The sequence below is a fragment of the Mixophyes fleayi genome, chromosome 12 (assembly GCF_038048845.1).
Source record: "Mixophyes fleayi isolate aMixFle1 chromosome 12, aMixFle1.hap1, whole genome shotgun sequence".
Taxonomy (NCBI): Eukaryota; Metazoa; Chordata; class Amphibia; order Anura; family Limnodynastidae; genus Mixophyes; species Mixophyes fleayi.
In genome coordinates, this window is record NC_134413.1 from 17,186,160 (window position 1) to 17,213,629 (window position 27,470).

At 40.9% G+C, this 27,470-nt stretch overlaps 1 protein-coding gene across 2 annotated transcripts; it reads left to right on the plus strand.

Annotated features, from left to right (window-relative positions):
* The first annotated feature begins 150 nt into the window (after positions 1 to 150).
* On the plus strand, positions 151 to 27,022 carry ZFYVE21 (zinc finger FYVE-type containing 21). 2 transcript variants are annotated; one of them, XM_075192956.1, is made up of 8 exons: positions 151 to 360; positions 14,583 to 14,633; positions 15,542 to 15,710; positions 16,671 to 16,746; positions 17,424 to 17,515; positions 18,902 to 18,949; positions 22,648 to 22,790; positions 25,357 to 27,022. In XM_075192956.1, the coding sequence occupies exons 1-8, from the start codon at positions 235 to 237 to the stop codon at positions 25,390 to 25,392; spliced, it is 741 nt and encodes a 246-aa protein (XP_075049057.1). In that variant the 5' UTR covers positions 151 to 234; the 3' UTR covers positions 25,393 to 27,022. The 2 variants fall into 2 exon arrangements, with proteins under 2 accessions (XP_075049057.1, XP_075049058.1); XM_075192957.1 differs by lacking the exon at positions 18,902 to 18,949 and having other exon boundaries at positions 176 to 360.
* The last annotated feature ends 448 nt before the right edge of the window (positions 27,023 to 27,470 follow it).

Sequence of the window (27,470 nt, forward strand, 5' to 3'; positions counted from 1 at the left end):
CTCTTTCAATGCTGGTGAAGGATTAAACGAGAGGGAGACTTACGGCACGAAGGTTTGAGGTTCTTTTCCTGGCACCGGAAGGGGTTAATGTTTTGCAGGAAAAAAAAAAAAAAGTGTCCGCCAATCAGGGATCACGGAAAGGTCTCCGCTCTGATTGGTCAGAGGTGAGCTGTCAGTCATGGGACAGCCGAGGTGTGATTGGCTGAGTGGCTCCGGTGGAGTGAGGGAGGAAAGATGTCCACCGACCGCGATGCGAAGAAGCTGGTCCGGTCTCCCAGCGGGCTCCGTATGCTGCCCGAGAACCGGGCGCTCAGCAGCCCCTTCTGCCTGGAGGAGCCGCAGTGGGTGCCGGATAAAGAGGTACAGCCGCTCACCTACCGCAGGAGTTGGGTATCCCCGTGCCTGGACCCCGAGCACCCGAGGAGATCATGTACTGTGTGTATCGTGGTACAGCAGGCTGGGGCCACGCGTGGCTCGTCTGCTGCTGTAAGAACTACAACTCCCAGCATGCACTGACTCTCATATACTGCCTGGGCATGCTGGGACTTGTAGTCCTTCCTCGTCTGGCAGTCTACCCCATCACTCTCCAGGTAGAGTCTACACAAACTGCTAAAGTAATTAATTCCGAGTCTGTTCAGTGTCTCAGGACCTGGTTGCTGCAGATTATCTTGGCCACAGAGCTGACACTCATGTACTTCATTGCTGGGCTTGTTTTATGTCCTATCCTGAGTAGATATATATATATATATATAATGTTATACTTGGTAGAGGAAAAGTTACCATGTGCAGAAATCTTTACTTGTTACTGGGGGAGGGGGCTTCTAGGGTCACAAATTAATTTATAATGAGTGTCACAGCTGTCAATCTCTTATATAACTAGAACTGATGCCACAAGTGACATTATGGAGAGGGGCGTTGCAAAAGGTGTCCTTTAATGGAATTAATACATTTTAATGCACTTTTTTTGGTTTTTACAGAGAATATATCTGATGATTAGAGACTTTGATTGTATAAAGGAAAATGGGGAGCACTGTATTTTCCTTGTTGATCAGTGTAGATTTAACACTTTATGCAGCACTGTTACTGCGTCAGTGATGGTTGGAAAATGTCCATCCTCGGTTGTGTAATCAGTTCCTGTTTGAACCATCTTGAGATACGTCACTAACTGCATGCTCTGCATTTTATTTGAGTTATGTGTGTTTCTGCCATCACAGTGACAGTGGCCTGTTACCTCTGTAGTAGCTATTACAATCTTAGTACACCAGTATGTGGTTGAACAGTGAGGTGAAGATAAACTCTTAGCTTAAAAAAAATTCTGTATCTTGAATTAGTTTATTATTTCATCTTACTCGACTCTGATTATTTTTGGTTGGTCTGTGCAACTGCACCCCAAGTCAATCACTGGGAGCAGTCAATAAACTGCCTGTTAGCAGCAGTATTTTCCGCAGTAGATATAGAGTATTTATTTATTTTGTAAAAATAGTAAATAATACATACATCATTGGCAGCACGTGGATACAATATTGTGTCCTCTTTTAACATGTTTTGACTTAAGTAGTTACATTATTGTGGTTTATTTCCACTAAGTATAAACGCTGAAAGTGCACCTGGCCCTGTTCAGTTTGTGACTCATAACCTGTATACACATCTGAAAAACATACTTTTTTTTCAATTATAAAAATATCCTCTGGATAAACATTGTTTTATTTGATTTTCCAACTATATAATTATACTAGGTGAGGATGCTGGGAATTGATGAGCAGCATGTGTTTAATTATTATTAGTTTTATGTAAAAAAAAAAAAAAGTCTTGTTCTCCTAATAAAGGAAAGCACTAATAGCATAATATGGCATTGAAATTGTACTGGCACAATACTTGCATGTAATTACAAAAGTCTGGTTTCCTAACAGCAATTTTATTGAGCACGTTTTATTTTATGTATACCTCTCCTTTTAAATGATACCTTTTATATGTTGGTGTGTGTTAGCAGAACTTGATGTGGGTTGGTAGAGAAGGAACACCCCATTATGACTAAAAAAAATGGTCCTTGAAGTTCAAAACATACTCTGTACTCCTCCCAATAGCACCCTTCAATCCAAAAAGCTGTGGTTTTTAGTGTAAGTAGAGCATTTAATCCCATGACACACAATGATTTTTACTTATGTCAATCTACATCAATGGTTCTCAAAGCAAGCTCCAGCAAAACTCCAGTGTGTCATGAGTGAAATCACAATCTTCCACTGGATAATACAGAAACTAGAGATTTACAATAAGAGAAGTAAAAAAAAAAAATAGATCTTTCTCTGTAACCATTCACTCTAGAAATATGTAACACTATCATTTCTATACCATTAATAGCTAATGGATTTGAAGCGACGTATAACTTTATCTACTGTGTGTAGGAGGAATCGGAAGCAGAGGCTTCTTCTGTGTCTCCTTCTAGAATTTGGTGGTCATAGTACTGTATAGCAAATATTTTAAGAGTTACTATATAGTTATTTTGTTTGTCACAAGCAAAAAAGTGCATTTAAGTCTGTGTTCTGCAAAAGAAAAAAAAGTTTGAGAAACCCTGGTGTCCAACTAGTAGCCCAGGGGGTAAATGTATTAATGTCTGGATTCTTCAACTCCGGCGTGTTCAGCGTCTTTGGCGATTAAATTTAAAGCGGCGCTGCATTGTAAAGGGTAAATGTATTAATGAAATGTATTAATGTCCGGATTCTTCAACTCCGGCGTGTTCAGCGTCTTCGGCGATTAAATTTAAAGCGGCGCTGCCTTGTAAAGGGAAACTTCCCTTTACAATGCAGCGCCGCTTTAAATTTAATCGCCGAAGACGCTGAACACGCCGGAGTTGAAGAATCCGGACATTAATACATTTAAACCCAGGAGTCATATACTGTGAATCATTGGGAGAAATTCCATCTTCTTAAAATAAAAGCATCTGTGTCACACAACACAATGGTAATCCATGATAGGTTGATCAGTCTAACTTACCCTGTGAGTGGCCAATCTTGCTGTTTGGGGTAAGTGAACAATTCTGATATCACAATTCTGAATTGTATTTATACAGTATAGTAATCTGAAGCTAGAATTGTCTAAGATGCTTGTTACATCCTCAACCTTTTTGAAACACTCCTCATCTGTGACACAGGGAAATGATTGGTGCGGTGCCTTTTTAGAACCTTATGCAATTTTCCCCGTCGCTTCAGTGTCTCAACTTGGAGTGATCTGAGCAATATGGATACAACGCGTTTCACGCAGGAAAAGTTCTAGCAATCAAAGCGCCGGTCTGACACAACCCTGTGGGTGTCTAGGGGCTAAGTACCAAGCCCTCAAATTATAATGTGCTTCTGCCTTCTACTTTCCAGCAGCCCACTGAAAGTAAACACGTATGTGGATGTTCACAAGACGTAGGGGGGGGGGGGGGGGGGGGGTTCAATTGCTGTCGATGTTGCGCACGGACATCGCTGGCAATTAAGGTAGAAATCTCTGCTCATTTTTCGATGCGAGGGAAAAATGAGCGGAGATTTCTGTCAAATCTTTGCTGCAAAGTTTCTCACAGAAGTTCCAGAGACACTTTGCGGCTAATTGTATTCCCCCATAATATACTGTATATAGCAGTAAGTGACCACCAGTGCTTACAGACTGAGAATAATATATATCTTATAATCTCCCCCTCCTCTGATGCAGATTGGTGTAGGGCTGTGGTCTGACACGTCTGAATAAAAGAAGCATTGTGGATTTATGTGCTGCATGTTGCTGAAACTCCCAACTGAAAAGTTCTTCTTGTTGTATGTAAGCGCTATTTTATTAATCTATTGGCATGCATTTAGTATACTGTTTGTTAGCTGCCTTATAAATTGTCACTTTTAATGCACTATGGAGCGCTCCCATTTTAATGTCTTAAAAATAGATTCGTCTAACCTTTCATGTTTTATTGGCGTCTGTAAAATGAATCATGGCTCCATCAGTCCATTTTTAGATTTTAGGAACTTTTACCTGTTTGTTTGCTCATAAAGTAACCATCATAAAGACTGTACACCTTGCACTGTGAATTCAGCACGTCTCTTGCTGTTTATGGTGTGAGGAGCTTCCTGGTTACACATGGATCCTGGTTATATCAGATAAGACTTGAGGCTTATGCAAACTGTTGCTACTGCAGCTGTCTCTGAACTACATACAGCTCACAGGATGCTTGGTGGTAAATGGCTGGCTGACTAGCTCAGTTATCTCATCTCTGCTTCAGAGAATGGATTTATATCGCTAGTCCCACTACCTGTGCACCGCAAGATCTTTTGTTCTGCTCCCTCTGGCTTTCTTGCAGAAATATATCTATTCCTTTGGATAAGGCCTGGTTGTGTGGGAGAACAGGAAGGATGTTCAATTTGGCTTCCTCCCAACATATTTTTCATCCATTGCTGTGTATTCTATCTCTGACGTTGGTTGTGAAGCTGGAGGGTGGTTTACAGTTAGGAGCAAAGAAAAATAAGAGGGTGCAACTTTGCTCCTGGACAAGCCATGCTGCATTGCAAGAGATGCAAATGCATTCATCTTTTTGCATGCAGGGAAAGCTCAGCCTCTTTTTGCATGTAGAACACAAATACTGTACTGCTTTATTTTTACACTTCAATTTAGAGTTGAGCTAGGACACGCCCCCTCCCAACTCTAAATCTGTCCAAACATTTTACATTTGGTTACCCCCGTCGCAGTGCAGCAAGATGAAAATTTGCCCCCGTTTTGCTTAGCTCCTGAGAGTCTGCGTTTCTGTGTTTTTAATCATTATATTGCTGATATTGTAAGTACTTTACAGCCAATCAAAGCTCCTCTTGTGATGTTGCCAGGGATACCCGGGCAGACCCATGTTCAGTGTGAACACTGGCTACCCGAGAAATTTTCCTGGGGTGTCCTGCACTGTCACCCAGCAATATCCTGGGCTCATAAACCCGGGATATTGCCAGGACGACAGTGTGAAAGTGGTATTAAAGGGTGTCTTGTTATACTTCATCATCCCCCCCTTGGCTCAGTCTGTTATTTGCAGAATTTCCGGCATTCTGTCTACTGTATTTAACATGGCTTTTTTTATGGCATCTCAGAATCCTTTGTTCTTCTGTTCAGTCCATAGAATAAAACAGGTATTAAAGACTGAAGGAAATGCATTAGTGTTTTCTTGGCCCAAGAACTGCAACAGAGATAAAACCAATGTTCCCTCTGTCGTTAATTGGGAGTTGTTTGATGACTTAACCACATAAAAAGCTAATTTAAAGTTGGATGCTTGAACTTTGTTCTATGTAGTTGTTACTCCTTGCGTAAATAGTCTGCTATTGGCAGGGCCCTGCTCCTTCCTTTATCTAACTCAGTCGTGGCTTTCTCATACATTCCAACATTTTAAGCTGCAGATTCGGGGCAACGTGCGTGGTTGCGTTCAGGGGTGTGTGGCCACACATCACAGGGGCATATCCAGCAGTACCAGCTCTTTCCCCCTTTCCTAAAAACATCCCTTCCATGCTACACACACCAATGGTAGGTGCACACGCCATCCTTTTACCCCAGATCATACAGGAAAGCGCTGTCCCAACTTGGATGGCGGAAAAGAGCCCTCATTCGGATTGCTAGATGGTGGGGGGGGGGGGGGGAGTTCATGATGGCAAATTATCTTCTTGTCTAGTGTTTCCTTTTTAAGTCCAAATGTTTCTTTTAAAAAAATAAAATTACAAAAGTCAATTCCCATCAAAAGCGTTTAGATTTCCAGTTCCATGTACGTTTTATTGTACATGAGTCTTTACTTTTAGCCTGTTTTCCATATGTGGTTGCTTCAGTCACAGGATTTCATTGTCCCTGTCTCTTCAGTAATTTAACCTACTGACCCCTACAGGCAGCAGGATGTGTTTTATCTTCTGTACAGATATAGCTAAGCCAGATGTCCTCCTCATTCTTGCCTCAGTCTGCAGTTTTACTGCACAGAGTTCTAAACTCAGAAAAGAGCATCTACTGGTTGAAAATTCCTGGTCTGACCCCTTCATGACCATTCCAGATATATTCTTGTAACGCCAGCCACATACTGTGCGATCCTGCTGTCTTATCCTGATGCGAATGACCAGGTTCAGAGCCCAGTTTTGCGAAACAAATAAGTGGTCAGATTGGTCACGATCCAGCTGTTCCACAGTAAGAACGTGCAGATGAATCTCTTCCGGTCTCACGTAGCCTGTTCGTGTGCATGGAAGATGACTGCTTGGTGGATCCATTGAGTTCATCTTCCAACGTCATTTAACATGTCTAAATTTGATTGTCTCAGTATCAATCAGGTTATTGGGTATTTTGGTCGATATGGTAATATATACCTAGAAAACGAATGCAGTGCGCATCCCACCTTCCTAACGGGCTGACCAGCCACATCAACGCTACGGTGTGTCCAAATTGAGTGGTAATCCTGTTGCTCGACCCTTGGGTTTCAATAATACATTCTCAGTTATTTTAAAGGTATCTTAATTTGTTTTAGTGTTTTCCATTTTTCATGATACGCAGTCTATATGTGCCTTCTTTTTTTTTTTTTTTTTTTTTTTTTTTTTTACAGTATTCTAACAGGCTCCCAGTGAGGTAGAGCTGTCACTCAGTCAATGCAAAGATGGCTCTTCAGTTTAACATTCTTTTTTCCTCGTTAGGTTTGTCTAGGTTTTGTTACATACAGATGAGGTGTGTATTGCAGCAGTCCCACATGTTTATTGTAAGGCCTTTTAAAGACAGGTTTAATTTCCAAGCATGCGACCGTTCCAACAGCCTATAAAATAACATTTTAGTAATTTTTGTTAACTTGTGTAAAGCGGGGATGGTGAAGAGGAAATGACAACTAGATGGAGCTCCTATTCAGCAGCTGTCCCTGAGAGGGAAAGGTATACTTTATCATACTGTAAATTACACAAATAATTCAATAACTGATAGCGCCATGCCAATTATCCATTACCCACAAGCACCAAGAAAGCTTTCAACCTAGGAAACAAAAGCCATACATCATCTAATTGGCCAGCCACCCTTCCAAGACTTTTTAGGGCAACATTGATAATATGTCAATAGCCAAGTATGTAGTGTGAGCACAAAGGGTCTGTACAGGTTGCTGGTCATAAAGCTTATAACTTTTTGGTTCTGATTCAACATGTGGATAAACATTGTAGTCTGTTTGGTAATGAGGATAATTTACAATTGATCAGTATAAGACTGACGTTGCACCTGATGACTATTCTCCTGTGTAAATGCTTAGGTTCTCCGTCATCGTTTAGTAATGACTGTAATAACTGAACAAAAAACTTCAAATCAGCCTCCGCTATGATCACTGACATCACTGATTGAAAGTATTAAACAAGGGGAAAAGTACAGCAGGATGCATCCTAGAGCACTCTCCCTAAATGCTGATTTAGTAAAAAAAAAAAAAAAAAGCTTTAGAAATGATGACTTTAGTAAATTCTGCATCATTTTGGGAATTAATAGCTTGAGCCAAGGTGGAAAGAACCTGATCTGAATTTTGCCTAAAGCTGGTACAATTGAGGTAATTCTGAAAGTCTGTTTTCAGGCTTATGCCAGGACAGATGTGGTTGATTGGCAGGGTCAATATATCGCCACTTGCTAAAAGATTAAATTGCAGCTATTTCACCATTATCATTGCTTTCCACACTTCTTATATAAAGCAACATTGAAGTGTTTTCCATTTATTATTATTTATTATTATTATTGACTTGAAAGGCTGTTATCCACAGCACCTAACAGTAGGGAAAGCTGGACCTAATAAAACAAGGACTTACAAGGTAGAATAAATACAGACATGAAAACAAAGGGTATTGAGGTCCCTGTTCACAAGAGCTTACATTCTAATTGAATGAGGGCCCAGCTGAAAGCAGAGGAGTGCCCACAACCATACGTTTGGACCAGAAACTACATACACATTAACAAAGGTGTATAAGTGACAGAGGCCTGACTATCATTATTGCCTTGTCAGGGAAATTACCACACAACGCACTGACTTGCTCATATGCTTAGCCTAATATTACAGAGATTCTTGCACACTTGCAAGGACAGACGAATTCCTACCAATACCCAGAATGATCATTGACCTTGTTAACAGATTACAAGAAATGACCTTAGCACAATATTGGAACATTTTGTACAACATCAGCACATATCTGGTCTTCCAACTAGATCTAGTTCTACCGCGGCTGTAGTTAGGAGACTGCATGAGCGAAGAAAATCCATGAATGATTGTTCCAAGTTGTGTGGGAAGTATCGTGTTTTGTTTTTGTTTTTGTTCTTTTGTGTTTTTTTTTTTTCCCCAAGTGCATTGGAAAATACTGTGGGACGTTGGTAAACTGCTGTGCCCTTTTCTTGAGGTAACCGGATTTGTTAGCAGCAGTTTTTTCTCCCTTTTTGAAATGTTCACACTTTTCCTGCAGATAAAATCTTTCCTGTATTAAAAACAAATTTTAGGTGTGCCGCTGAATTTTTCTTCCCTGTCTGCCCCATGCCATTGTTGATCATTTTTCACGACCCACGCCCACTTTACGATCTCTGATGGCGCCATCCGTGTGTCCAATGGCAGTGAGAGCCAGGTAGGGTGCAGGTCGTTGTCGCAACTGTAAACAGCTTGGTGGCAGGTGACTAATCACCTATTAACATGGGTTTTATTATCCTTTCTGCACACTTCTCCAGTCACTGTGAGATGACCTATAAAGATATTAAATTGGTTCGGGGTGCATAGTAGCAGGACTGTTGATTTCACTAAAGTAGGCCATATAACTATAGAACATGTTTTTGAAATACGTTTAAAGGGACAGGAGTGCACATGAAATAGACAAGAGCGTACATATAGGCTAAAACAAGGAAATGCTGCAACATGGCTCCAGAAGGTCCGGGAGACTCCCGAATTTTTGGGAGCTCTCCTGGGAGAGCAGGGCAACCTCCCCAATCCTGCCGGCTTCGCTGGTGAAGTGGGCGGTGCTAATTGCATCATAGCGCACCCCCTGCTATAATAGGCCGGAATTGGTATTGTATAACAGGACGGGGCCTAATGACACGATTAGCGTGGCCATGTCGCCAAAACACGGCCAACTTTGGAGATCTTCCGTGAGGTGTGATCTCCAAAGTTGTCAAGTTTGGTCTAAACTAGGTAATTTTTATTGAAAATAAGGAGATTCTTTTGCTAACAGATGAATCAGTGTTACAGGACATATACCACATATGTTCAGTCTCTGCACCTTGTACAGTTTATTTAAAGTCTTAGTTTGTGTGGACACACCATAGCTTGAAATCCATATACAAATAAAAACCTTTCATACAAGATATTTGCTTAGTAAGCAAACAACCTCCTGAAACAAAGACATTACTTTTATTAAAGATATCTGTGGTTCAAGTATTGTTTTCTTAGTGAATATCATTTTGACTATTAGATGCCATCTCTCTATCTATCTCTTTAATTCCTTTTGAGAGAACACCAAATATAACATTTATGGTATGGGTTGATCATCTTGGATTGTAATTTCCTGTAACAATGTGCCATTACACCTTTATGTGTCTGATAGCCACATTAGATCTTAATTTACTTAATCTTAAATAATAATAAAAAATAATCTACTTATCCTGAACCAAACATTAATTTCCTCCTGCTCAGAAGCCAAAGACGGCCGTGAGTCTAGGCTGATGGCGGTAAGATGGACTGTTTGGGTAGGAGTACGGGACAGCGGAGTGTGAAGCTGTATCATGCAACTGTCTGCCAGCTGCACTACATGATGGATGTCAACCAGACCATATCCCTACACAGTGTCAGTCCATTTAGTTGTCTAACCAAAAGAATTGTATCATCTGCTACTAAAAATCAAGCTGATCATGCAACGCATTCAGTCAGGGACATAACATGGAGGGAGGAAATTCATCACCCCCTATTTATATAACACCGCTTGTTCTGGAGCGCTGTATAGAGAACTCACTCACATCAGTTCCTGCCCTTATCACAGTGTAAATTCCCTAACATACAGACAGAGACTAGGGTCAATTTTGATAGCAGCCAGTTAACCTACCAGTATGTTTTTGGAGTGTGGGAGGAAACTGGTGCACCTGGAGGAAACCCATGCAAACACAGGGGAGAACATACAAACTCACAGATAAGGCCATGATCGGGAATCAAACTCGTGACCCCAGTGCTGTGAGGCAGAAGTGCTAACCACGGAGCCACCGTGCTGCTCATAGCCGCAACTGTGAATTTTCAAGAAAGTCTCTTGTCTAATGCAGCATGGTGGACATTCAGCATCAGGACCTGAACATGCAGATCCCACCCATCCCTCACCACTTCCCGATACCCTCCTAGCAGGCTGTGTGCTCCTGACAACCTCCTCAGAGGTGCTCTTTCATTTGCTAGGGTTTTTGTGGACATATGGAGCAGTTGCCCTGCTGGAAACCTCTGCAGTTGTCACAAGCCCGTGACAACTGTACCTAAATCCGTCCTCTGTACCCTTCTGAGGTTTTGGTGGTGGGTGCATGTGCTTACATGCCAAGGTGACTGTGCTGTATAATTTGCAGGTAATGATTCATTTGCAAGAGTCTCCTCTATGAATTCAGAGACAACCATGGGGAGGACCACTATATCTGTATACATGGAAGCCTGAACATTGTGTTTTCCTGGGACACTACCCAGCTCCTTGAATCCTGGGACGATGACTGCTATGGAGGTATCTGTGTATACCTGAGCATTGCAGCTAATGCCCAGTATTGGTGTAGCATTAGAAATACCAGAAGCCTGAGGTTGGCTTCTATCCAGACAATATAAAGATATGTTTATAAAGCTAAAAATCAAGCAAACTTCTAAACTTACTGGAATGACAAAATACCAATGTACCTTTGAAGATACAAGAAACACCTAAAGAACTTACATGCGCCTTCCCTTGCTCTGACTTGTAGTCTTCTGCCTGCGTCTACCGAGACTAGGGTGACCGGCTGTAAGTGTTATGGGTGAATTGGTGTTGATGATCTGCTGGTTAAAACTAGGAAAATCAGAATTTTTCACCAAACTTGGGCGGATCGCATCAAAGCAAATTTTGGGAGGGAAATTCATACATCTGTGTTCATGAACAGGCTTCTAACCCTGGAGTGAGGATAAAGTACAACCCTTTGTCTATGATTTAAGCAGCGTTGGCTTTCATCATCCATGTTCATGAGCAGAAGAACTCCCCACAGGAACGGAATGTAGCACAATAAAGTTTAGTTCTTTGGCATGGTCATAATTACCTTTTTCAAATCAAGGGTGACAGGAAAAATGCAGCTATTTTGGTGTAATTATGGGCAGTTCATCTTTGTGGCGGACGTTCCCCTGTTCCGGAGTTGAATGTGTTTCTCCTATTTCCAACTCATTGTTGTATTGCTAAGCTACTGTGTGGTTTACTGTCTTTACTCAAACACTGCGGAAGCTTCTTTAGTGCCCTAAAAATTCAAACTATTAGATCTTGTGTCCCCTGGGGTGTGACACTGGTGCAGTGGTTTCTAGTGTCCGTATTTAAACGCATGTAATAAACCTTGGTGGGTATGTGTTTAAGCAAATGACCCCCCGATATGGACAAATATTAGAATGCTGGGGGCGATTGTGACTGAGCTTCTCAACTTGCTAACGTTTCTTGAGCCCCAGTGTCGGAGGTGATGTCAGCATGGAACTCGGAGGGGCAAACCTCCTCCCCACAGGGCACCGGTAGATAGAAGCACATACCCCAGGATTGTGATACCCGATAATCGGGTGTCCTTTCAGTGACTGTCCCGGAGCGTCCTCCCTTCTGCCCAATACCAGTCATTAGTAAACTTGATGCCGTGGAGCAATTGGGCCGTACTGGCCACACAGGTGGGGGGGGGGGGGGTATTCACTTGACTGCAAGATATTTTTTAAGACAGCGTTAAGTAATTTTAACACTGTTTTTTTTATCATTTTCGAGCACGTTAACTTTACCAGCGATTGAATTCCATTTTTAACGCTCCGTTTTTTTTTCATGAAACCATCCTCTCGCTCTCCAGTAGGAGGTCTATTGAAAGTATAGGGTGTGCGAGAGGCAGCCGAGTTAAAAGCTATTCAATTGTTTTTTAACACGACGCGTTAAATAGGCCAATATGCTGTTTTATCTCGCACCTCTTTGTGGTGTGATAAAAATAAAAAACCTAAGAAAATTTTTTGAAATCATGGAATAATGAAAAAAAAGATTAAACTATGTTTATCAGTAATGCCTACCATGTAAAAGTTGATTTTCTTGTGAAAAAATAATGAAAATAAAAACCAAAACATAAAATAAAAATCACTAATTAAATATATTTATGTATGTTTTTGGTACAAATATGTATGTACTAATGTGTTTTGACATGGTATAGATAATTCTATAGTAAAAAATAGTTGACTAAAGAAAGTACTGTAATGTAGATATTCTCAACTAGATTGGTTGTGTAATGCAATCAATGTATGAAAATGTATGCCAGTCTTTTTTTTTTTATACATGACCGCGTTAAACACTCCCCTAAAAACGGTCGCTATAGCAGTTAAAAAACCCGGGCGTGATTTTTTTTTTTTATTATACTGCAGGGAAAAAAAAAAACTTGCGGTGAACTGAATACCCCCCATGGTGGCTCAACACCCCATTATCTGACTTGATATTGGCATTTCTATAAAAAAAAAATTGTCCACTCTATAAACTAATTGCAGTATATAAAAACGTGTATTCCACATGTTACCATGTACATGACATGTAAACAGGCATGTACTGGAAATAATTGCAGATGTAAGGTTTTAAGGGTTGTCAGATGAATGTGAGAATATAACATTTAATGTATTTTATCTTTATTATATTGTGACAGTTCCCAGTATTCACACAAGATTGTAACAGTTCTTTCCCAGACTTTTCTCAGGGGGACGACAATATTACAGTTTTAATAAATGAACGGCCAACCTTGAAAAGTTAAAGTAACTGTTGTGCACTGTGAGTGTCAGACAAGAGCCGTCAGTCAGAGTAGGGGCATGTGGTTAGATGAGGTTGTGTGCTGGTGGATGACAGCTATGGTAAGCAACTATCTCGCTACACCTGGAAAAAAAATCACACGAGCGGACAGGTATTAAAGTCCCTTCAAGCTCCGGTACATTTAGTGCAGCATCTGTTATCTGTAGTTGAATGGCCAAGGTACACATTGGTCATATTAGTACAGTCTTTCAGTGTGACTAATGAACTTTACTAATTGGATGAAATCACAGAAGTACTGCGTCATAATGCAAGTTTCTTTACAGCATCCATATTGCTTCAGGACAGATAACTACAGCCTACAAAGTTGCCAACTATTCCTGATTAAATAAATGGTGATTATGATCTCCAGGGCGTTCCCTGGGCAGATGTCTTCTATTCTGTACAGAGGATGGAGGTCTCGTTATATCTGTTTGTTCTCTGGGCTTTGCAAATTCTATTTACTAAGAGCATTCAAAATGATCACCATAGTTATAATCTAATTTTCGAAGACTTATTGGCATAGTTGCTGTCTCAGTCTCCCCCCCCCCCCTCCTGTGATATTTGGCTGTTTTATTATTTCTGCATTAACCTTTGGAGATATAATGTACATCGTTATGTGACATGAGGTAACATTGGTCTGCAGATAGGCACGGTTTACCTTTTAACCCTTCCAGTGATGCGCGTTTGGACCATTGAACTGCTCACGAATGGAAACCAGTCATGTCCCTGTCTGTGAATGCTGTCTCCTAGACAAAATGTCCTTTGTGGGTCATGAACGAAGGCCATGACTCTGTACTGCAGTTATGGGTGTTCGTTTATCAGAAAAACTTGATGTATTTTAAAGCAGCCCTCACATAGGCCAGGAATCTTTCTTGCACTATAATAGCTGCTATTAAAAATACTGGAAAATTCAGTAACAGATGGGGTGTGGGCAGTAGTTTGTTTAAAATAAGTCAATCCTGTGAGATGTCTGAATATCCAGTACTGTAAAGTAATATAAATTAGAGATGCTCGGGCTTTGTTTCCCAAGAACCGAATATACCTGAACTTGGCAAAATCGGGTGCCAAGCCGGCTTGGTACCTTCGCACATTTGAAAATGAGGCAAAAACGTCATTGTGACGCCGTCAGATCTCGCGATTTTTTTGATTCTTTTTTAAGATCCAAAATAACGGTGGGTGGGAGGGAGGGCGAAACCCCATTTTTCTTTTCTGCCACTGCTGTGTGCCAACGTGTCCTAGATGTGGTAGGAACTGCCGTGTGTTTGTGTCATTGCTCTGTCGCTTACCATCCAGCCAGGTCGCTGCAGTCTTTGTCCGAAAGTGTATGAAGATAATATTGTGATCTGTGAGGTGGTCTAAATTGACTGCAAATGACTTGAAATTAGTGTTATTGAGGTTAATAATAATGTAGGAACAAAAAAAGAGCAATATTATGTGACTTTTTAGCATATTTTATGATATTTTCTCAAAAAAACAGAACACACGAGGGCGGTTTTGCCAAAACCAAAGCACGAAGCTAATCCAAATCTAAAACCAGTTCATGTGGGTCAGTGAGCATCTCTAATATAAAACCTTAATCTCTTTCAGTGTCCTCGATGTATGCATTGTGAAGCCAAGTTTGACTTTCTAAATAGGAAGGTAAGAAAATGGTCTCGGGGTGCTGAAAATACCTGATTTGCCCTTGCCACAAATGTATGCCAGTATGATGTAATAGAACGAGGGATGCGTTGATAATTTTTGAATTGTACTGATCACATCACATCATATTAATATGTGGCCCAATTTATAAACTATCTTAATTTTAACTTTAACTGGCATTACAAATAAGCAATAAATTGTGTGCGTGAAAGCAGGTTCTCTTAGTACTATAAATTCTGCACAATGTCTTTTAAGCGTGAGAAGTTTCTGCTCGCAATAACAGATAAGCTTGTATTATTATATTGTGATTCAGCCACAGGGCTGAATCACAATACAATAAACAAACATGGACTCTGTAGTCAGAAACCTTTATCCTTAATAAGGTTCTTATTATCAGATTCTAAACAGAACCTGACTTGTAATGAATTAACAATTATTAATTCAGTAATCATTTACACAACCACTTGTATGGTATGCTAGCCATTTTACATTTGACAAAGTCAGTCTTCTTTTTTTTTTTTTTTTTTAAACTTCTGCTTGTTCGTGTGTCCCCAGTTTTTAAGTGGGTGGAGTTAGAACAACCTGTAACCAATCGGGTCACAGAACTGGTACCTGCAGCACAGGATGAGTGTACTGATGATTATATTAGTGAGGACGGGGCTGCATGTGACCATATGAGGAGGGGAAAGGAGGCAGACGGAATTTTTCGTAGTTAGTATCCTCCGTCTTATTTGTTGAGTGTTCCTAATGTCTGTAAAATCTCAGCTTTTGAACCTTTTATAGCCCAGGGAACTGTTTGGAATAAAAGCATTATAAATTAACTGCATTCCTTTATATTGCTGTGTTGATCAATAGCACGTGGAATTGGTCGCGTTTTGGTTAAAGTGCGTCTTTGCCTCCCCTTCCAGCACCACTGCCGCCGCTGCGGTAAATGCTTCTGTGACAAATGCTGCAGTAAGAAGGTCCCTCTCCCCCGCATGTGCTTTGTGGATCCAGTGCGCCAGTGTGGAGAATGTTCCGTCATCTCGCAGAAAGAGATGGAGTTCTATGACCGGCAACTGAAAGTGCTGATGAACGGTATGTGGTGAGGACATCATGATGTAGGAATGCTGCAGTAATTACAGCGGAGGCAGCCATGTTCTAGCTTGCCTAATATTTGGGAATGTAACCCATTAATTCACTAGGAACCAGCAACTCATGAATATGCCACCCTTAGTGAATATTAGGCAGTGATCTGATTGGTTCCTAGTAAATTGATAGGGGATATATTTATACCTCCCAACCGGCATGTCCCTAGCAGAGGGGCATGACCGTGTCATGATGGGGGTGTGGCCATATCACCAGAGGGCTGCCAATTAGCTTCACCCACCCAACCCTAAATTCGGGACTGTCCTGCTGAAATCTTGACGGTTGAGAGGTATGGCATACTAGTTCAGCCCACATAATGTGTTTGCAGTATTATGTCTTATACCTGCTCGATCATACAAGCACACCGTTCCTCTAGAGATCAGAACTTAAGCCATGGTGTGGATAGACGCAAAGATAAGTAGAGAGTAGAAAACGTGTATATTAGGGGCACTCTATGATTGTTTATATAAAACATACATTTTAATGATTCATTTAAAACAATAGTGGAGTCCCAAAATAGTACCTTAGTACCACTAGTAGCGAAATAAAACCAAAAATAATAACCAAAATAAATTTATTAAAAAGGCAGAACCAACTGCCTGGCCTCGCTGTGTAATTTGTATTACAATTTCCCTAATTATATTATATCTGGGTAATATCGATCATCATGCTGTCCAGGTGCCTGGCATAATAAGCAGTGGAAGATACAACTTAGATGGTGGTGAACCATGGACAGGCACAATGTAACTTTATAACATGCAGAGTAAGTACCCAAAACCAAGTAAATTATTTGGTAATTTAGTCCCCACTAAACTCCAACCCAACACAACTATATGTAAATAGATACTTTGTATTTGGGGTAAAACACATCTATAAAACTCATGGTGTCTCCTCTCCTGTATCCACCAGGCGCTGCGTTCTGTATCACCCAGGGATCTTCGGAGAAGTCAGAAAACATTGTGTGTCGACTTTCAAACAATCACAGGTGATGCTGTAATTCCCGGGCATAAGAACAGCAAGGGAAACGTTGCTCTCTTGTACTACGTCCGGCGTATGTAGGCCACACTACAGCTGACATGGTTGTCTGTGTGTGTGTGTGTGTCAGAGGGCACCGGTCACATACGTACAATGGAGTCGGCCGTTCTGTGAGCTGAGCCAGTGTTCATGTCTTCACGATCATGATTAATTTAAGCCATAAGGAGACCTCAGAAATGACCTTATTACATGTGTCCACTTGTATGTTGGAAGCTTTTTATCTAGAGTGTATTGGTCAAAGTTTGTCTACAAATGTGGCTGAGACCAGATATCAGTATCCCCATCTCTGGGGCCTCGAACACTTGTGTTCATTATTGACAAATAGTGTGAATAACCTTTAACACCACCGTTCACAAAAATGTACTTTTTAAAATAGTTTCTGTCGATTTAATTTGCCATCTTCTAGCACTGATCGGTTATCCCACCGTTTTGTTGACTGCTTGACTCTGTCGCGGCTTTATTTTAAATAATTTCTAGAAAGGACAATATTTGTCCTTTTACTACGGTGTTTATTTTCTTTCTTGTATTGAACGTTCTTTCTGCCTTCTAAAAACCCAATTGTTTGTGTGCATAAAATGGTGAGAAAAATAGATAATTTATTTTAAATTATTTTATTTATATATATAGATATCTGTTCGTGGATGGAGACAACCATTATGAAATTGAAGTTGCTCGAGTCTCCACAGTCCAGATACTGACAGAAGGGTTTACTCCTGGGGGTAATTATGAAGTGTGACTATGTTTACTTGTATACATTATGATGGAAAACGTCATATCCTACATTTAGCAAACCAGGGATCTGATTGTTTTAGGCCTTTTGTATTTTTTTCAGCTTTGGAACTAATACTTCAGTGTATTTACAGGGTATGTTCCCCTTAGAGTGGTCTCAGACGTGCGCTTCTCCAGCATTCCTAGATCTCTGTCAGTCCTGTGCTCAGTGGTTGGAGTGAAGTACAGTCCCCTCCTCCACCATCATATTGGAGTAATTAAGCTGGAAAGACTCTGCGTGCATTTTTTTCCCCCAAGCATAATTCATCATCAGCATTTATTTATATAGCGCCAGCAAATTCCGTAGCGCTTTACAATTGGGAACAAACATTGATAAGACAATACTGGGTAATACATACAGACAGAGAGGTAAGAGAACCCTGCTCGAAAGCTTATAATTACCCTCCTACAGGGGAGAAGCCCTGAATGTGCGCAGGCGATTCAGCGCTTACGAACGCTGGCGACTTTTTCAGCAGGCAAAAGATGGAGTTCGAAGCGCACATTTAACACCAGCCTTAGAGACCAAGAATAGTCTGGAAAATGTACTTATTTAACCCCTTCACTCCCTGAAGACCCCTGCAGGTTCATGCAGATGAGTATTGGTCAACGTGTTGCTCTCCAGCTGTTGTGGGAGTAGAGTACAGCTGGAGGCTTGCAGTATGTGCTGGGATTTGTAGTCCCCCCCCCCCCCCCCCCCCCCACAGATTGCCATTTCTGCTGTAGAACAGCATAGGATACAATTATTAAAGTTATTACCTCATGAGATAAAATGGTGCTATTACAGTTACTTTATACCAAACATGGTCATTGTATCACAATATAGTCTGTTTTATTAATATTGAGGAAAAAATGCTTCATTCTCGTCATGATCTTTTTCTCTGGCAGCCCCATTTACTAGTTCCATGTTTTGTTTTGAACAGTTTAACCCCAATAAATAACATGGCATGAGGTAAAATTACCCCATTCCCCCAAACATGGCAATTATTGTAAAACTTAATTTGGCAATATAATTTCTTTTTAGTAACTGGGACTTTATTTTTAATGTTTGTTGTTTTTTCTTTTAGAACTATTTTTTTTTCCCCCATGAAACTCCCCTGACTGATTTCTCTTTTTATTTACAGAATAACACAGCATGAAGTAATTTTACCTCAGTATTCTCCTGTCAGCCATTTTGTTGGCTCTCTCTCTCTCCGCTCTGTAGCTTGTTGACCATAGCATGCCTATTTTTATTTTTCAATTCAATTAACATGAACTTGCTGTTTCAGTGATAATGTAGCACATGCTCAGTCTGTTTGTGACTTTCTCTCTCACTGTCCACGCTGCTTTGATGTACAAAGATATTCACACATACACCAGCCTGTTGGAGAGCCAGTGCATTACTGAAGGTCAGCGGAGGTGATGTGGAGCTTGCTCCTGTCCGCATGTTGTGTCGGCCCCTTCTCCTCTCAAATCAGAATATTACAAAACATGTTTCCGTCTTCTGTATTTTACGTTGATCTTTTTATATTTGAATGAATTCAATCATTGTCGACTTGATTCCGTAGCCGTCTGCAGACTCTGGGCTTCATCTCAGAGTCTGCAGACGTGGGCTGAGGCCATGTTGCATGCATCTGATTTCACTATATTCCTGATCGCAAAACCAGCAGGGCCTGTGAGGCTTTGCTGTGCTGAGCCACGGATAGCGGGCACACCATGGTTTAGCATGTCTTTCTAGAGCTTTTTCCTCCAGTTAAATTTCTACATTTTAAAAGGGCTTCCAATTGTGACGTTTCTCGTAACAAAGGGGCAGACCACTAATAATGCGAAGGAAGACTTTGGTTTTTGGGCACATGATCACCTTGTTCCTGCAGAGGGACGGGCATATTTACTCTCACTGCTTGAAAACGCAGAGCGAACACGGTTCCTATCAATCGCAGCAGTACAAGGCAGACGATCGCAACACTGGTTTGATTATTACACCACAGGGAACTCATGGATTTTGGCCCTGGGCTAATAGGGGCCTTATTCATTTCCTGACACTTGGGTAATTACCCTGTTGGGTGTGTGGGGCAGTTTTACATCTGGTGATTTCCTGATGGTGCTGTCACCTATCAAATAACTACTGTTGTCCCACAGCTGAAAGCGTGTGTTCTTATAATCTTATAAATAGTGACGGACAAGTGTGATAAAAGTATTCCCAACCTTTTGTAATATTGCAACACCCTTTAAGGCATATTAATAGATACTATTGTACTAAAAGTAAATAATTGTGTTTGAGGGGGGGCAGACACTGAAAAATTGACATATACTCTTGTCCTACATATATAGACGGGAGCTAATGAAGTACACATATTTGGATTTTTTTCATAAGTTCATACAACCCCACAAATATAACAAAGGAGAGATTATCCCCCCCCCCCCCTTCTTCTTACCTCTCATCTATCTCTTTAAAATAAACATTTTTATTGCTGTTAGTGAAGTGGGACTTTACTGTAAACTCTGCTCTAGACACCTGAGGGTATATTTACTAAACTGCGGGTTTGAAAAAGTGGAGATGTTGCCTATAGCAACCACTCAGATTCTAGCTGTCATTTTGTAGAATGTAATAAATAACTAGAATCTGATTGGTTGCTATAGGCAACATCTCCACTTTTTCAAACCTGCAGTTTAGTAAATCTAGTCCCTGATGTCAGATCTCGGCCTTTGTAGGCTAAAATCACAACCAGTCCGGCCCTCTGCTCTCTCCTGCCGCACACTGCATATAATATAATTGTAGCATCTTCAGCAGTGACAGTATTTCTCCTATTTACTCTGCAGGAAAGACACGAAAATGCTAAAAACTTGATATACAAATTTTGCAGTTTAAGGTCAATTACATTAATTGGAGCTTATAATCCTGAGTCTTAACGTTCCATCAGGGTAAATACCGTCCTGCAAACCTCTCTCCGCATTGTGAGTAGAGTGCGCCCTTTGTTATGGCTCTTCCAGTTCTTGTTCTTGATTGAGAAGCAAAGTTGTGCATGAACTGTTGCTTCGAAGCAGCTGTCCCCCCATCCTGTCTCTGTAACAGATGTTCCTACTTACTCTGTGGTGAAGCTAAGGGAGGTTATTCATTATATTAAAGGGCCAGTAATACTTAAGTGCAGAATGTGTTCCATGTGCATTTGTAAAATATATATTATAATTTTTTTTTTTTGGTCTTTCATGAATTGTTGGGTATGATACATCTTAGAATTACCTGTGTTCCTGCATCCATTTGATCAAAAATGTTCTTAATCGGTCCTAATAATAGACATGTTGTAGATAAACAAATAAAACCTACTGTAACTTTTTGTGCCTTCATTGTATGCCCTGATGTATCATTTGTCTGCCAGCATTACACAAATTAAACAAACCTTTACGTTAAGTAAGACCCCTCCTTTACCCACAATGATGTCAGCCAAGTGTGTCCTATACCCGTTTTGGTATTATGGTCCTTTCCTCTGTACAGAGCGACGTCGCCGTACGTCACCTGCTTCCTTTACATCCCTCCAGTCGGGGTCTTTCTGTTGTAGATCTATTTGTGTAGGGTGATTGTGCTGTATGACCCATATTCTCTTCTGCTCACCGATGAACATCCTGACATTCTCCTATACAATCTACTAGAGCCATACACAATGGTGAGGACGTCCGCTCCTGAGTCTGATTGGGTGACGGGGCACAGCCCCTTATAGCTGTTTTCAACATTCCGAATGCTTCTCATTGACATTGTATGTAGACGTTTGGGCACCATTGTCCAGTAACATGTTTATCAGAATCTGCGTGAGATAAAAACTCTATAGGGCACAGACTTAAACATGACCTTTCTACACATATTACTGTACAATTACTATTTATTTGCTGGGAAACCCATAAGACTGAATGTGTCATAGCCGTAGTACATTCAGCATCTTCCAGATGGTCTTAGAGACAGATCCCAATGGTTTTACAGCAGTCGGTAGTTTCCTCCTTGCTTGGCCCTTTTACTAATTGACTCTCCCTTCTTTTTTATGGTCAGGGGTGTAACTAGACCTTTGTAGCCCCCACAGCAATATTATGTGAGGACCCCATGTACATGTATTGGGTATGGTCCACCAAAAAGGCACTAAGTACATGTTTGTATAGCGGTGGAATAACAATCTGTTCTGCATTAAGCCCGGCTCCATGTCATTGCCGTTCCCTCTTCATGTATTGTGCTGCAAGCAGCATAGGGAGTGACAATCCCCTTTGCTGCTAGTGATTATATATGGGTCACACGTGGTTTCATACATACCCCATAGTGTGTTTAATAAAATATATATAATATTTGTATGTTAATCAGTGTCTGTATCTATTTTTTGGATGCAGGAATACAGATAAATCTAAAGGGTTCACACGATCTCTCACCTCTATGACTTTTATAATTAGTGATCCATATTATTCAGATAAATAAAATACTGGAGAACTGGGAGTCTTAAGATAATTATCCTATCGGCCATTAAACCATGCATGGTGTATACTCTGTCACTGGTTTAGATGCCTGGATATATGCTATACACTTTGTACAAATGTTAATTAGAATACATTGCATTATAATTCTCTTCAGTTTTGGAATTGAGTTTACATGATCTAATCCCAGATCCTCTGTGGATATTTATACTCCCTGCACTGCACAGGGCTTAATATACGTTCTATAAAGTACAGCAACCAATCGGATATCGGCGTTCATTAGTCCAACTGCACTAGTCTGTTATGGTGGCTTCTGATTGGTTGCTGTGGGTTACAGCCCATTGTCCGGCACACTCTTATATTCATAATGGGTTTGAAACACAACATTGCCTGCACCAGCTGCTCACATTTGCTCACACGATGCTGCGGTAACTTGTAGACATCGGTCACTTGCACGATGTTGGGATACAATGCAAGATAATTTTATTGGAGAAATGTTATCACAGGGGACAACTGCTTCCAATTTTCTGATTTGAAAATGAGAATTTGTATGTTTGGGGGTGGGTGAACTTCCCCTAGATGACTTGTACACTGTGGCTTTTAGCCCAAATAAAACATTGTATATAATTTCATTTTTTTTTTTGCATGACCCATACAGGAGGGAACAGTCGTGCCACCGGGATGCTGCTTCAGTATAAAACCCCAGGCTGCGATGACCTCTTACAGATGAAGTTTACAACAAGTGAAGACTTTAATTGCAACAAAAACATGTCTGCATCCTGGCTGGCTGCAATGCACAAGGTACAGAGAGGCCGTATTTCAACGTCTATGTCCTAGACCTCAAGTAATCATTGGGTGGAGATTGGAGGCCTTGTGCACAATTTCCCACTTTTGTTGTTTAATATCAGGGGTGGGTGTTTCCATGTAGCCGACTTAAATCTCCATTCCAGATACCTGCATCACTTAATTGTCTCTATGCCTTGATTTTCGAACCTTCACTGTGTAGCCTGTGAATTGCTTTACTCCATATTTGTGGTTTTAAAACATAAGTATTCTTAAAATGAATATCCAGCCAATGTCACTCTGTTCACAACGGTTCAATAACTGATGAAGACTACTTGGTGGTGGTGTTTCTGTTGGGGAGTTGACTGGTCACACAGGGTAAAGACCAGCTCTGGGTCCCTCTTGAATGTATCTTGGTTGGGGTCTGTGTAGGTGATGCACCTTGTTGTCATCCTGCTTCCTATAGGGGTTTATCCTCCCCTCTCTCTCTCTCTCTCTCCCATAACTAGATGTGTTCTAGAAGTTTGGGTCAGAGTGAATGAGGGGACAGTGGGTTTTGTTGATTTCCTCCACTGAATCATAGATTTTGATATTCCCTCCTGGGAAATGCGGCTTGGACTCCAGAAGTTGGGGGAATAGATGGAAGGTTGCCCTATGACCATCGCCAAGATATTTGATGTCTTAGAAGAGCTCTTCTACTGAACGAATCTCTACCCAGATCTAGAGGAACCAGGCTCTTCTCATGATCAGTCATTACTTTATTAATATAGCCTTGGAATGAGAACAACATTTTAATGAAGCTACAGTAGATTCAGGTTAGAATAAACAGTAGATGAAGACACAGGAGCACGGATGTTAATAAATAGTAATATTATAATGTGTATATATATATAATGTAATTTTACTTACAATACAATTCCAGTAGTACGCAGAGGAGATTCCTGCATAGTAGGTGAAAGGATCCACATAATCAGAACATAGAATTTGATGGCAAATAAAAACCACTTAGCCCATCTAGTCTGCCCATTTTTTTTTAACCTATGTTAACCTCAAACTCTGTTTAATCCCTATTTCTTTGTAAGGATTCCTTTATGTCTATACCAAGCATGTTTAAATTGCTCTACTGTATTATCATCTACCACCTCTGATGGGAGGCTATTCCACTTATCCACTACCCCTTCTGTGAAGTCATTTTTGCTCAGATTTTCTCTGAACCTCCAGTGTCAGTGCATGTCCTCGTGTTCTAATACTTCTCTTCCCTCCAGTGTCAGTACATGTCCTCGTGTTCTAATACTTCTCTTCCCCCCAGTGTCAGTGCATGTCCTCGTGTTCTAATACTTCTCTTCCCCCCAGTGTCAGTTCATGTCCTCGTGTTCTAATACTTCTCTTCCCTCCAGTGTCAGTACATGTCCTCGTGTTCTAATACTTCTCTTCCCCCCAGTGTCAGTACATGTCCTCGTGTTCTAATACTTCTCTTCCCCCCAGTGTCAGTACATGTCCTCGTGTTCTAATACCTCTCTTCCCTCCAGTGTCAGTGCATGTCCTCGTGTTCTAATACTTCTCTTCCCCCCAGTGTCAGTGCATGTCCTCGTGTTCTAATACTTCTCTTCCCCCCAGTGTCAGTACATGTCCTCGTGTTCTAATACTTCTCTTCCCTCCAGTGTCAGTACATGTCCTCGTGTTCTAATACTTCTCTTCCCCCCAGTGTCAGTACATGTCCTCGTGTTCTAATACTTCTCTTCCCCCCAGTGTCAGTACATGTCCTCGTGTTCTAATACCTCTCTTCCCTCCAGTGTCAGTGCATGTCCTCGTGTTCTAATACTTCTCTTCCCCCCAGTGTCAGTGCATGTCCTCGTGTTCTAATACTTCTCTTCCTTTAAAGAATGTTTCCCTAATGTACCTTGTTAAATCCCTTGATATGTTTGAAAGTTTCTATCATGTCCCCCCTTTCCCTTCTCTACTCCAAACTATATATATTAAGATATTTTAGTCTTCCTGGGTAAATTTTGTGCTGTAGGCCATGCACCATTTTAGTTGTCCTTCTTTGTACAGTCTCTAATGTATTTATATCCTTCTGGAGATATGGCCTCCAGAACTGAACACAGTATTCTAGATGAGGCCGTACCAATGACCTATACAGTGACATTATTACTTCTTTCTGCTACCGATTCCTCTCTCTATGCAACCAAGCATCTGACTTTCCTTCCTCATTGCTTTGTACATTGCTTACCTGCCTTTAAGTCACCTGCAATAGTAACTCCTAGATCTCTTCCCTCCTCTGTGGTTATATAGTGCCATTAATACTATATTTAGCCTTTGGGTTTTTGATACCCAAGTGCATGACTTTGCATATAGTTGGCATTGAACTGTACAGTTGTTGCCACAACAATGGATCACCAACAGCGGAAGTGTTTTTTGCTGTCATTCTGGTTGTGACAACTCAACGTTGTTTAGGTGATGTGGAATTCAGTCTTGGAGTAAGCGTAACATTAGATACATTAAGCACTTCAAGTTCTTTTATAACTTTCTACCAGTGTTTTGGAGGTTCTGACATGGTAATAATGTATCCTTCCTGTTTCGACAGGCTGCCAAGCTCCTGTACGAATCCCGGGACCAGTGACTGAAGAGAGGAAAGATGTACAGTGCAAAGTTTTATTTGTAATTGTCATTTTTGATGCAATACAATAGCTCCTCTTCTCACCCAATATGTAAAGCTAAGTCCTAGTCTAAGACTTCTTACAACCAGAATTCTTTACCCAGATTGTGCAATATCTTTACATTTTTAATAATGGGTTGTTTTTTTTTAACTTTGTCACAATTTAGACCAAAGGTGTCCAAACTCAGTCCACAAGAGCTAACGGTTCATGTTTTCAGGATTTCTTCAATCATGCACAGGTTCGTTAATCGATTTGGCTGGGTCAGTCATTATCCCTCCTGTTTCTACAGACAGAAAACCTGACCTGTTGGTTGCTCTTGAGGACTGAGTTTTGGACACCTCTGATTTAGACCATGTTTTCTCTCCAGTGTGGGTTAGACGCAGTTCAATGAGCCTCAACTCTTTGCTCCACAAGTCTTGGGCTCCCTATTTTCTGATGAGGACTTTCTACACTACAGCTCAGGTTCCTTCTCTTTCTAATCTCTCACTAATCTTTTCTTGGGCAATACAAAGTTTGTGACTTGTTTGTAGGGAAGTTATAAACACTTGAACATATTATCTTCCACCTTCAGTTCTCGAATTCTATCTGCAGGCCATGTTTTTAGGATGTGCCTGATTAGCGCACTTGTGTGCATAGAACATGTCCTGAATAAGTGCTGGGAGGTAGACGGTGGCACGAACTCCAGAAATGTTCACTTTAGCTGACCTTTAAATGTGTACCCGTTGCTACACACAGTGTAGGCAGCCATTTTGTAGGAGGAGCCAAGAGTATGCAGCCTATCCATTCACTGGGGAGCGATAATATGACTGAGTGACTCTTGTTTCAGTGATGTCACTAGTCCGTAGCGTGGCTCAACCTGAAATACGGCCACTGTGTGTAGGCAACGGGTAGACTTTATGCCATTCTATTCCAGGGAGATGTGAGCAAAGCATTCCTGTGATATATATTCTTTACAATAGTTTATATTGTGCCAGACTAATAGCACATTATATATGTGATAATGTACTCCCTATTGTCAATTATATGGATATTACACTTCGCAAAGGCGTTTAGTGCCCATAAAAAGCAGAAGCCTGTAGCCGGTGTGCTTTTATACCAGGCACAGAAAGTAGAAGTGAATTATAACCTATAATTTACGGTAGGAGGCGTATGATGCCTTCTACCACACACGCTTTGCTAGTGAGCACTGTATAAACCAGTGATTTCTAATGTGGCATCACTGCCGATAATTACAGGTGTATGTACATATCACTTGTGTATTAAATATTATTTTACATTAATACACAGCTGTGGACCAAGTCTACTCCGAGCAGTTACGTTGCTTGAAGCTGCCGATTTCTATAAGTTTATAAACGAAGCCGTATAATACCGTTATCTTTACCCCTTTTTTCTAACGCAATTGTAGAAAGCCCCGAGGCTGATCCGGTGTCGCCGTACACCGCTGTATATTCAGGTATAATGGCTTTTGGTTTCATTATTGACACTTGTGGCTCAGTAGGAACCACGGTCTCCTTTATTACACGTAACAGGGACGTTCTACAGCTTTTGTACAGTTTCAGTGTTTGCCTAATAAAAAGCACAACAAGCCTCAGAGTTCCGACTGAATTCTTTATTATATGTTAACCCCTTCATGACTGGGGGCATTTCACACCGTGGTGGCCAGACCAGTTTCCCTACGTGTGGGTTAAACTGAGCATTTAAACTTTGTGTACCCTAGTATTTTTTAGAATAAAGGTCAGTCCTATATTTATTAGACTTTACATTCTTTAAAAATAATGAATATATTTTGTATATATTGCCTTTGAACCAGGGAGCCCATGACTATTGCTTATGGTCAGTATTGGTAAAGACGTCAGTATTAAACATCCCCATTCTGGTGTGCATAGGGTTAAATTTAAACGCTGTGTTTAGCATTGACTTTTCCCGGTTGCTTTACTGTAACCCGGTCAGATTCGCAATCTGCAGATCGTGACCGCCGTATTAAGATGCCTCCGTACAAGTACCGCCACCTCCCAATGTAAATGTCCTATTGGTATTTGGC